This window comes from Rutidosis leptorrhynchoides, chromosome 7 (genome assembly GCF_046630445.1).
Source record: "Rutidosis leptorrhynchoides isolate AG116_Rl617_1_P2 chromosome 7, CSIRO_AGI_Rlap_v1, whole genome shotgun sequence".
Taxonomy (NCBI): domain Eukaryota; kingdom Viridiplantae; phylum Streptophyta; class Magnoliopsida; order Asterales; family Asteraceae; genus Rutidosis; species Rutidosis leptorrhynchoides.
The window spans coordinates 225,276,733-225,290,250 of NC_092339.1; the positions used below are offsets into that span (position 1 = coordinate 225,276,733).

Below are 13,518 nucleotides of genomic sequence, written 5' to 3' on the forward strand. Positions count from 1 at the left end.
ATTGATAAAGCGAAGAAACGACTTGCCTCGTGGAAAGCAAATATGATCTCTATGGGAGGTAGACTTACGCTCTTAAAATCAGTTTTAGGGGCTATTGGTACTTATTATATGTCACTTTTTAAAGCTCCTGTAAAGGTTATAAACAAGCTAGAGTCGTTGAGAGCGAATTTTTTTTGGGGCGGGAAAGAAGAAGCTAAAAAAATCCATTGGATAAAGTGGAGATTGGCTATGAATCCTATCGAAAAAGGAGGCCTGGGTGTAGCTAGTTTAAAATCCCTAAACTTGGCTCTTGTATCAAAATGGAGATGGAGGTTCTTGTATAATTCAAATGCAACCTGGGCAAAAACAATAAAGGCAATTCATGGTGTAAGTATTGGTGGTGGGTTCCATGCGCCAATAATGCAACAGGAGTATGGAGTGGCATAAAAAAGTGTATTGATCAGGTAAATGCAACGCAAGCTCTCGTCGGAAGTAACTTACGAATGTGTATCGGTAACGGTCACAACACGAATTTTTGGTTTGACCCATGGCATGATGGTATTCCATTAGCGACTTCTTTCCCTCATTTGTTTAATCTCGAATCAGATAAATTTTGCAAAGTTATTGATAGAGTGAATAAGCCGATTGATAACTTTAATTGGCGCAGACTGCCTCGTGGGGGTGCAGAATTGGTTCAGCTTCAAGCGTTCATGAATATCATTTCGCAGGTTCAGCTTGTTAGTGAGCAAGATCAATGGTGCTGGGATGGCTTTGATTTCGGTTCTTACAATGTGGCTCAAGCTCGTAAGATGATTGATAAGTTAGACCATGCTACTTTTACAATCCCTACATTTTGGTGCAAGTACATTCCCATAAATATCAACGTGTTCATATGGAGATTCAGGCTCCATCGTCTCCCTACTCGCCTCAACCTATTAGAGAAAGGGTTGGATTTTGATAATGGGTCATGCAGTATGTGCTCAAATGGGTTGGAAGATGACTTACATATATTCGCAACATGTGATTTAGCCAAGCTAATTTGGAGGCGAGTGGGTTTATGGATTAATTTTGACATTCCTTCTTGGTCCTCGTTAGACGGTATATGGTCTTGGGTGGATGGAGTTCCTATAAATGAAAAACAAAGAATTATTGTTCGGGTGATCATCGTCTCATCTCTTTGGAACATATGGAGGCTTCGGAACAGTATTGTTTTTCAAGACTCAAAATTTCGAAAGAGTCATGTATTCGATTCTATCGTTGCTTCTAGCTTTAATTGGTTGTATGCTAGGTTTAAAAAGAGTAGAGTGAGCTGGACGGTGTGGTTACAAGACCCGCTAAATGCTATGTAATCTCCTTTTTGCCTCTAGCTTCTCGCTAGTGGTCTTTTAATTTATTTTTTTGCTGCTGTTCGAAAAAAAAAGTTTTTAATTATCAAACCCAAAACAGCCCGCGGTGTTACTACGACGGCGTATGTCCGGTTTACAGTGTTTTTCGTGTTTCCAGGTTTTAAATCATTAAGTTAGCATATCATATAGATATAGAACATGTGTTTAGTTAATTTTAAAAGTCAAGTTAGAAGGATTAACTTTTGTTTACGAACAAGTTTAGAATTAACTAAACTATGTTCTAGTGATTTCAAGTTTAAACCTTCGAATAAGGTAGTTTTATATAAATGAATCGAATGATGTTATGAACATCATTACTACCTCAGGTTTTGTGGATAAACCTACTGGAAATAAGAAAAATATATCTAGCTTCAAAGGATCCTTGGATGGCTTGAAAGTTCTTGAAGCAGAATCATGACACGAAAACAAGTTCAAGTAAGATTTTCACTCGAAATAAGATTGTTATAGTTATAGAAATTGAATCAAAGTTTGAATATGAGTATTACCTTTTATTAGAAAGATATCTTACTGTAAATAAGAAAGATTTCTTGAGGTTGGATGATCACTTTACAAGATTGGAAGTAAGCTAGCAAACTTGGAAGTATTCTTGATTTTATGAAACTAGAACTTATAGAATTTATGAAGAACACTTAGAACTTGAAGATAGAACTTGAGAGAGATCAATTAGATGAAGAAAATTGAAGAATGAAAGTGTTTGTAGGTGTTTTTGGTCGTTGGTATATGGATTAGATATAAAGGATGTGTAATTTTGTTTACATGTAAATAAGTCATGAATGATTACTCATATTTTTGTAATTTTATGAGATATTTTATGCTAGTTGCCAAATTATGATTCCCACAAGTGTTAGGTGACTCACATGGGCTGCTAAGAGCTGATCATTGGAGTATATATACCAATAGTACATACATCTAAAAGTTGTGTATTGTACGAGTACGAATACGGGTGCATACGAGTAGAATTGTTGATGAAACTGAACGAGGATGTAATTGTAAGCATTTTTGTTAAGTAGAAGTATTTTGATAAGTGTCTTGAAGTCTTTAAAAAGTGTATGAATGCATATTAAAACACTACATGTAAATACATTTTAACTAAGTCGTTAAGTCATCATTAGTCGTTACATGTATATGTTGTTTTGAAACCTTTAGGTTAACGGTCTTGTTAAATGTTATTAACCCATTGTTTATTATATTTAAAGAGATGTTAAATTGTTACATTATCATGATATTATGATATATAATATATCTTAGTATGATATATATACAGTTAAATGTCGTTACAACGATAATCGTTACATATATGTCTCGTTTCGAAATCATTAAGTTAGTAGTCTTATTTTTACATATGTAGTTCATTGTTAATACACTTAATGATATATTTACTTATCATTTAACATAATTAACCAAGTGTATCAATATCTTAATATGATTCATATGTACTTAGTAAGACGTTGTTATAAAGATAATCGTTATATATATCATTTTCGAGTTTCTTAATTTAATAGTCTCATTTTTATGTATATAACTCATTGTTAAAATACCTAATGAGATACTTAATTATCATAAAATCATGTTAACTATATATATAACCATATATATGTCATCATATAGTTTTTACAAGTTTTAACGTTCGTGAATCACCGGTCAACTTGGGTGGTCAAATGTCTATATGAAACCTATTTCAATTAATCAAGTCTTAACAAGTTTAATTTCTTAACATGTTGGAAACATTTAATCATGCAAATATAGTTTTCATTTAATAAATAATCATGGAAAAGTTCGAGTCACTACAATGATAATCGAAGTACTAAAGCATTCGTAACCCGAATGGGACGTGTTAAGGTCCATAGATCTATCTTTAGGATTCGCGTCAATTAGGGGCCATTTCCCTAATTCTTAGTCTACCAAGCTAAAAAGGGGCATATTCGATTCGATAATCCAACCATAGAATGTAGTTTCGATTACTTGTGTCTATTTCGTAAAACATTTATAAAAGCAGCGCATGTATTCTCAGTCCCAAAAATATATATTGTAAAAGCATTTAAAAAGGGAGAAAATAAAACTCACAATACTGTATTTCGTAGCAATTATGCATATGACGGCACTGAACAAGTGCAGGGTTGACCTCAGATTCATGAACCTATATCATTTATATATACATTAACACATATACTCGTAATCGAACGAATTTATATATTATTAGTGATATACTTGTTATATTAATAAGTATATATATTTCATTCTTTAATTAAATGTATTCATTTTGTATATAAAAGTATTAATATAGTTAAGTTATGTAAATTAAATATATTTTTAGGTATATAACATTTGTTTGTTGAAACTAGTAATTATAATAATACTTAAAGAATATTTGTCATGGTAAAAATGATATTATTGATAATACTTAATTTTACTAATAAAGATAATAATGTTAATAGTTCTATTAGTGATATTAATAATAATAACCATAAAAATATTAATTTTACTGTGAATGATAGTTATATGTTAAAATAATATTAATAAAAATAAATAAGAAGTTGTATCTTTTTATGATAATACTAATAATACTAATAATGATAATTATAATGATATCAATAATAATAATGTTAGAAATAATAATAATAATAATAATAATAATAATAATAATAATAATAATAATAATAATAATAATAATAATAATAATAATAATAATAATAATAATAATAATAATAATAATAATAATACTAATAATAATAATAATAATAATAATAATAATAATAATAATAATAATAATAATAATAATAATAATAATAATAATAATAATAATAATAAGATGATAATATTAATAAATGAATAGATAAGTAACTACCTCAAAGGAGTAGTCCTAAAAAAAATGCCCAAGTCCGGGATTGAACTCGCGACCTCCCGCTAACCCGATAACACTTTCAGCCATTCAACCATTTCTGTTTTTCCAATGGATATCCCTTTTTAATTATAGTTAACCCGTTTGTACCTATTGTCTTCTACAAAACCCTATTGTCATCATCTTTATCTAATCTATCTTGCCATCCTCATCGATTACATACATCATCTCGTATATAAAAAAAAATATCATGATCATTATTTATAACAATTAGTTTATCATCACTTTTATCCTAACAGCAACTTAACTGGGCCCTCGCCCAACAATAAGAATTCAGCCCAACATGTGAAGTAATATTATTATGGCCTAATTTGAAAAAGGAAGATGGCAGCCCCTTTTAAATACTTAATCAAGCCCACTAGTCCACTTGAAATGAATCAGGCCCTACAGCAAAAATGTATTAATCGGCCCAAAAAAATGCTGTATGTTCTCGATATATTCTGGAAACGGAAAAAAATGTAGCCGCAGGAAACATTATCATCAATGTGTTCATTTCCTAACCATCACCATTATATTATGTGATTATTAACATAAAATTATAACCATACGCATATAACATAATCATCAATATTATTTACGGTTTTTAACTTCATCCCCACCCATCATTCGTGACATCAAAGCGTTAATATCATCGTTGCTTAAACAGAATATAGAGACCGAGTGCATAAACAATGAAGTAGCAGAAGTAACAGAAATGACAGGTGTGTATCTTGAACAAAAATAGCCGTAAACAATGGTACTTTAGCATCACCTGCTACCTCATTTCTGTTACTGTAGCAGGGAAGAACATAAGCCAGAATAGCAGTTGCAGGAATAAATGACAGGTAATGCAACAGTGGTAATTTGGTGATTGCTTGGGTTTGTTTGTAACAGAAATTAGAAAAAAAGGAATTAGATGTATCGTAGTTGTAGCTATATTTCGAGAAGAGAGGTATAGAGAGAGATCGAGGTTATCGATGGTGGCTTGTGGTGTTGAGATGTGGTGATCACAGTGGTGATGGTTGTCTTTGAGCCAGAACAGAATATAGTAGTAGTTTCGATGGGTTGTAGGTGATAGGTCTAGTGATGGTGATATGGGTGTTGTTAGATGGTGGTTACTTTGATGGTGGTGATGATTGTGGTGAGGTTAGTGTTATTCACAAAAGGAAACAGAAATAAAGAGAGAAAGAAAGGTGCTAGTGGTGATGGAGATCTATACACATGTGTATATATATAATATTCTCAACAGTTAATTCCAATTCAAAAGCAAATCATAATTAAATCTTAAACAGTGTCGCAGCGGTTAAATTGGAATTTAGTTTAGATAGATAATAGACATGAAACAGTAATCAATCAATATATATATATATATATATATATATATATATATATATATATATATATATATATATATATATATATATATATATATATATATATATATATATATATATATTGATTACTGTTTCATGTCTATTATCTATCTAAACTAAAGTAAAAGAAACGCATAGTATTCACAATGAATTAATCAATTAGGCACAATATAGCATTCTTTCTACCGACAGTTTTAACGGAGTGGTAAATCGTACTCCGTTGTTTAATCAGTAGCGGATAAAAGTCTTCGAAAAATCCCAAATTTTTAAATTAGATGTCTTTAATTATTTTGGTCATTATGATATAAAATTCGATCATTAACTATTTAAAAATTATTAAACAAATATTAACTCACTGTCCACTCCCGATCTCAGGTAAAATATAAAAAAAATTTCAAAACATAACAAATAGCTCCTAAATTCATATTTAATATGCCTGAAAATTATATAACTTATATTCGAATCACTGTTTATTTTAAAATCACATAAGTTTGATTTTACTTGCTTCATATCAATCGAATGACAATTGAGCATTACTGCCGCTTACTTAATAGATTTGAAATCACTATGTATATTAAATATACCTTATTTATATATAGATACGTTTTAAATAATAATTTTCAAAATATCATTTAATAATAACAACATATAATATTTCAAATTATATTTCCAGTTATTATTTATATGTATATTTATACACACATATCTACTTACAAAGAGTGGTTCGTGAATCGTCGGGAATGGTCGAAGGTCATTTGAATATATGAAATAGTTCAAAATTTTTTAGACTCAACATTACAGACTTTGCTTATCGTGTCAAAATTATTAAATCGTATCGAGAGTTTGGTTTAAAATTAGTTGAAATTTTTCGGGTCGTCACAACAACCATAATGATAATGCTAAAAACGAACATATATTTCATAGCATTATTCCTCAAGAAAGACAAGCTTTTAGTTGAAATTGTTCTATTTACAAGTGATATTCGTTTAAATAATAAAAGGTGAAGACAAAAGACAGATTCGACGATTTGAAGACGCAAACGACCAAAAAGCTCAAAAGAACAAAACACAATCAAAGAGGTTCCAATTATTGATAAGAAACGTCTCGAAATTACAAAAGTACAAGATTCAAAACGCAAAGTACAAGATATTAAATTGTACGCGAGGACGTTCGAAAATCCGGAACCGGGACCAGAGTCAACTCTTAACGCTCGACGCAACGGACTAAAAATTACAAGTTAACTATGTATATAAATATAATATAATATATAATTAATTATATTAATTATATATATATTATATTTATATATAAAAAAACCGTCGGCAGAGAAACTCCAAGGGTGTGAGCTGTAAATACATTCTCCGCGACTCGCGGAGTTTGAAGGGGATTTTGCCTCGAGTCGCGGAGCCCCAAATTTCAACTCTGGCTATAAAGCAAACCGAATTCTGATCAATATTTCATATTCTATTTTCTCTCTTCTCTATCTATACGATATATATATATATAATTTATATTTTAATTTTAATTTTAATTATAATTCTAATAATAAGGGTATGTTAGCGAATGTTGTAAGGGTGTAAGTCGAAATTCTGTCCGTGTAACGCTACGCTATTTTTAATCATTGTAAGTTATGTTCAACCTTTTTATATTAATGTCTCGTAGCTAAGTTATTATTATGCTTATTAAAAACGAAGTAATCATGATGTTGGGCTAATTACTAAAATTGGGTAATTGGGCTTTGTACCATAATTGAGGTTTGGATAAAAGAACGACACTTGTGGAAATTAGACTATGGGCTATTAATGGGCTTTATATTTATTTAACTAAATGAAAGTTTGTTAATGTTAATATAAAGATTTACAATTGGGCGTCCCTATAAATTACCATATACACTCAATCGGACACGATGGGCGGGGTATTTATATGTACGAATAATCGTTCATTTAACCGGACACGGGAATGGATTAATAGCCACTAGAATAATTAAAACAGGGGTGAAATTACATTCAAGGGTAATTGGTGTAATTGTTAACAAAGTAGTAAAACCTTGGTTTACACGCAGTCGATAACCTGGTGTATTCATTAAACAAAGTATTAAAACCTTGTTACAATTCGAATCCCCAATTAGTTGGAATATTTAACTTCGGGTATAAGAATAATTTGATGAGGACACTCGCACTTTATATTTATGACTGATGGACTGTTATGGACAAAAACCAGACGGACATATTAAATAATCCAGGACAAAGGACAATTAACCCATGGGCATAGAACTAAAATCAACACGTCAAACATCATGATTACGGAAGTTTAAATAAGCATAATTCTTTTATTTCATATTTAATTTCCTTTATTTTATATTTAATTGCACTTCTAATTATCGCACTTTTATTTATTGTTATTTAATCGCACTTTTAATTATCGTACTTTTTAATTATCGCAAGTTTATTTTATCGCACTTTTATTATTCGCAATTTCATTATCATTATTTACTTTACGCTTTAATTTAAGTCTTGTATTTATTTTATATTTTACATTAGGTTTTAACTGCGACTAAAGTCTTAAAATCGACAAATCGGTCATTAAACGGTAAAAACCCCCCTTTATAATAATAATATTACTTATATATATATTTGTATTTTTATAAAAGTAAACTAATATAGCGTTGAGCTTTGTTTAAAGATTTCCCTGTGGAACGAACCGGACTTACTAAAAACTACACTACTTTACGATTAGGTACACTGCCTATAAGTGTTGTAGCAAGGTTTAAGTATATCCATTCTATAAATAAATAAATATCTTGTGTAAAATTGTATCGTATTTAATAGTGTTTTCTGCTAAAATTAATAACTATTTTATATACACCTCGCATAACATCAAGTATTTTTGGCGCCGCTGCCGGGGAAAGTTATCTTAAAAGCCGGAAACGCAACGCTAATATATAAAAAAAAAAAAAAAAAAAAAAAATTTTGTTTACTTTTATTAAAATTCGTTTTGTAAAAATACGTTTTAAATATTCGAAAAATATAAAAAGAAAAACAAAAATATAAGTATTTTTAAGATTTTGTTAAATATTTAAGTTTTATAAGTTTCTTTATCTTTATTTTAGTTTATAAAAATATAAGTTTTATTTTAAAATCGTTTATTTATTTAAAAACAGAAAACAGAAAATAAAAAAAAAATATAAAGAAAAACGCGTAAAAATTATAACCTGTCAACTGAATTTCTGAACCCCGCGACTCGCGGGGTTTGAAGCACTAAATACCGCAACTCGCGGAGCTTCTCTGACACGCGAACAGATGCCCTAATTCAGCATTTATTACGGATTTTTAATTATTATTATTATTATTAACCCTAATTAATATTATAATTAAGTTTTATTTTAATTTAAGTTTTATTTAATTTATATTTTAGTTTAAATAAGTTTAATTAAATTGTAAAATTAGTAGTTTTATTAAATAAATAATATAAAAATAATATTTTTATAAAAATTGTAATTTTTACAACTTTTTGTATATTTTTATATTTTGTCCCTTTTTAATCGTTGTAGCGTAATATTTGTATTTTTAGCTCATATTTAATTTTAAACTTAGTTTTTGCTATAGTTATTTTTACTCCTAGATTTTTAGGCTTTGCCGTAGAATTCCTTAAGTGCTTTTTCTTTAGACTAAGATTTAGGTGCTTTAGAATTTTGCGACGCCTTTTTAAGTTTTAGTTTTTCCTGTAAGCTTTAATATTTTTAGACACCTTTTACTATGTACCAATTATCATTCCAATTAGTAATTTCAATTTGCGATTATAATTTTAAGTTAGTTGTAGTAATAAGGTTAGGTTAGTCAAGTATTTTTAAGTTTTTATAAGTTTCTTTTATTTTTCCGTCACCTTTTATTTTTCAACCATTTTTTTTTCTTTTTCGACCTTTTGCGACGAACTCTTTTTCTCTCTTATTTCTCGCCATTCTAGTTTTTAGGACTTAGAATTTTTTTTCTACTTCTTATCTAAATTTCTTAAAATTACGAAAATTTATTTTAAGTGGTTAAATTGATAGACATCAAAATTTTCTGGTTCGTAGTAATAGTTGGATTTGTACGTGGACCGGGTTATTGGAGCCAAACAGTCCTCAATTATATTGAGACCAAACGAATCCTGCCCCTCTGCTGCATCTTTTGGCTATTCGAAACGTGGGCAAAATCAGAAAAGTCTATTGATTGGATAACTTATTATAATTTTTCTTTCCTTTTAAAAACTAATAGGATATTCTGTGAATGCACCGAGCAAGACGTTCATCACCTTTTGTACGTTCACCACCTGTAACTAGATCAAGACATCGTTTAACAAATATAACCGCCGTTGATTTTTCTTTAGAATCGTCATCCAGTCGACCAAGTACTTCAGTTCAAATTTCCGATAATCCATTTTTTGAACCCAACCTCACAATTAAGAATCCAGAGAATATTCAGGAACGGTTCGTAGATCCTGAACCACTAAACTTTCCTCCGGAACCACCAATCATTCAAACAGAGATTGTTGAGGAACGAACCATTAAATCAGAATCATCTAGTGATACCGATTCAACAAATTCAATTATGGAGAATCTGGAACCTTTAAGTATGGAAGACCGAATGAGAGCTAAACGCACTGGCCAAGGTCACGCAATTACTCATCCAGACATTAATGCGCCAGATTATGAAATCAAAGGACAAATTCTACACATGGTGACTAATCAATGCCAATTTAGTGGTGCGCCGAAGGAAGATCCAAATGAACATCTACGTACCTTTAATAGGATCTGCACACTATTTAAAATCCGAGAAGTGGAGGATGAACAGATATATCTCATGTTATTTCCCTGGACTTTAAAGGGAGAAGCCAAAGATTGGTTGGAATCGTTACCTGAAGGGGCGATCGATACATAGGATGTTTTAATTGACAAATTTCTTAAACAATTCTTTCCTGCATCTAAAGCCGTAAGACTTCAAGCAGAAATTGTTACGTTCACACAGAAACCAAATGAAACTCTATATGAGGCGTGGACAAGATATGGAAAGTTATTAAGAGGATGTCCGCAACATGGTTTAGACACCTGTCAAATAGTACAAATATTCTACCAAGGATGCGACATCACTACAAGAAAAGACATAGATATAGCAGCTGGTGGTTCTATTATGAAGAAAACCGAAACTGATGCTTACAAAATTATTGATAACACTGCTTCCCACTCACATGAGTGGCACCAAGAAAAAGATATCATTAGATCATCTAAAGCAGCTAGAGCCGATTCTAGCCATGACTTAGATTCCATTTCCGCAAAGATAGATGCTGTGGAGAGACGAATGGAAAAGATGACTAAAGATATTCACTCAATACGAATTAGTTGTGAGCAGTGTGGAGGACCACATTTGACAAAAGATTGTCTCAGTATTGAATTAACAATGGAACAAAGAGAGAATATTTCATACATAAACCAAAGGCCTGGAAATAATTATCAGAATAATTATCAACCGCCAAGACCGATTTACAATCAAAACCAGAATTATAACCGAAATATTCCATACAACAACCAACAAGGTCCTAGCAATCAACAAGTATCCAATAATACTTACAATCAGCAAAGACCTAATTTTCAAAACAAACCACCACAACAAACCGATGATAAAAAGCCGAATTTAGAAGATATGATGACGAAGCTAGTTGAAACTCAAACACAGTTTTTCACATCTCAAAAACAAACTAATGAACAAAATGCTCAAGCATTTAGAAATCAACAAGCTTCTATTCAAAATCTGGAACAAGAAGTAAGTAACCTAGCAAGGTTAATAGGTGAAAGAAAACCGGGAAGTCTACCTAGCGATACAAATGCTAACCCCCGGAATGAAACAGCTAAAGCTATTACCACAAGAAGTGGTACAACACTTAAATCACCTGAAATACCTGTAACTTCTGATGAAACTATTCCTACTCCACAAGAACCACAACCTGATCAAGATAAGGAAAAAGAACCGGTAGTTGAAAAGGTTAATGAAAATAACACAGTTAAGGATAAACCTTATGTTAAACCATACCAACCACCACTTCCTTACCCGAGTAAAATGAAGAAAGAAAAACTTGAAGCCGAGCAATCCAAATTCTTGGATATGTTTAAACAGATAAATGTAAATCTTCCTTTCATTGATGTGATTTCAGGAATGCCAAGATATGCTAAATTCTTGAAAGATCTAATCTCAAATAGAAAGAAAATGGAAGAACTCTCGGCTGTTACTATGAATGCTAATTGTTCAGCAGTGCTGTTGAATAAGATACCAGAAAAATTATCTGATCCAGGAAGTTTCACAATTCCATGTTTTCTGGGTAGTCTTAGTTCAATAGAAGCATTGGCAGACTTAGGTGCTAGTATAAATCTAATGCCGTATTCACTATACGCTAAACTAGACCTTGGAGAATTGAAACCAACCAGAATAAGCATACAACTAGCCGATAGATCAATAAAATATCCTAGAGGGATAATGGAGAACATGCTAGTTAAAGTTGGTACTTTAGTATTTCCAGTAGATTTTGTTGTTTTGGACATGGAAGAAGATTCTCAAGTTCCTCTCATATTAGGAAGACCATTCTTAAACACGGCTAAAGCAATGATAGACGTGTTCGGTAAGAAACTGACCCTAAGTATAGAGGATGAGAGTGTTACCTTTTCAGTTGATAGAGCAATGCAACAACCACAATCTGCAGATGATACATGTTATTATATTCAAACTATAGATGCACATGCAGAATTATTAAAAGAATTTCCAGAATTACAAGGAACAGGAGAATGTTCTTTAGGAGAAGGTAATGAACCAATTGATGAAGCTGAAATGTTAGCTACACTTATAGCTAATGGATATGAACCAACAACAGAAGAAATTCAAATGCTAAAAGAAGAAGACAGATATCGATATAAATCATCGATAGAAGAACCTCCGAAATTAGAGTTAAAGCCACTTCCAAACCATTTGGAATACGCTTATTTACATGGTGAATCTAAATTACCTGTAATAATATCGTCTTCTCTTACTGAAAATGAGAAATCACAACTCATTTCTGTGTTGAAAGCTCATAAACCAGCCATTGCATGGAAGATTCATGATATTAAAGGAATAAGTCCTTCGTATTGCACACATAAAATCCTTATGGAAGAAGGTCATAAAACGTATGTGCAACGCCAACGAAGACTAAATCCTAATATGCAAGATGTAGTTAAGAAAGAGATTATTAAACTGCTAGATGCAGGTTTGATATATCCAATCTCTGATAGTCCATGGGTAAGCCCAGTTCAATGCGTGCCTAAGAAGGGTGGCATGACTGTCATTACAAATGAGAAAAATGAGCTTATTCCTACTAGGACTGTAACAGGATGGCGTGTATGTATTAATTATAGAAAATTAAATGACGCCACCAGAAAAGATCACTTTCCCTTACCTTTCATAGATCAAATGTTGGAAAGATTAGCCGGAAATAGTTACTATTGTTTTCTAGATGAATTTTTCGGATATTTTCAAATTCCAATAGCACCCGAGGACCAAGAGAAAACCACATTCACGTGCCCTTATGGTACTTTTGCTTACAAACGCATGCCATTTGGACTTTGTAACGCCCCTACAACCTTTCAAAGGTGTATGATGGCGATTTTTCATGACATGATAGAAGAATGAATGGAAGTATTCATGGATGACTTTTCAGTCTTCGGTGATACATTTAAATCATGTCTAGTTAATCTGGAACGAATGCTAATTATATGCGAAAAATCAAATCTAGTACTTAATTGGGAGAAATGCCATTTCATGGTTAAAGAAGGCATCGTTCTTGGACATAAAATTTCAAAAGAAGGAATTGAAGTGGATAGAGC

The 13,518-nt window shown here is 31.2% G+C and overlaps 1 protein-coding gene across 1 annotated transcript; it reads left to right on the top strand.

Annotated features, from left to right (window-relative positions):
• The first annotated feature begins 482 nt into the window (after nt 1-482).
• Nucleotides 483-1,328, top strand: LOC139859897 (uncharacterized). Its single transcript, XM_071848671.1, has one exon. The coding sequence runs from the start codon at nt 483-485 to the stop codon at nt 1,326-1,328; it is 846 nt and encodes a 281-aa protein (XP_071704772.1).
• The last annotated feature ends 12,190 nt before the right edge of the window (nt 1,329-13,518 follow it).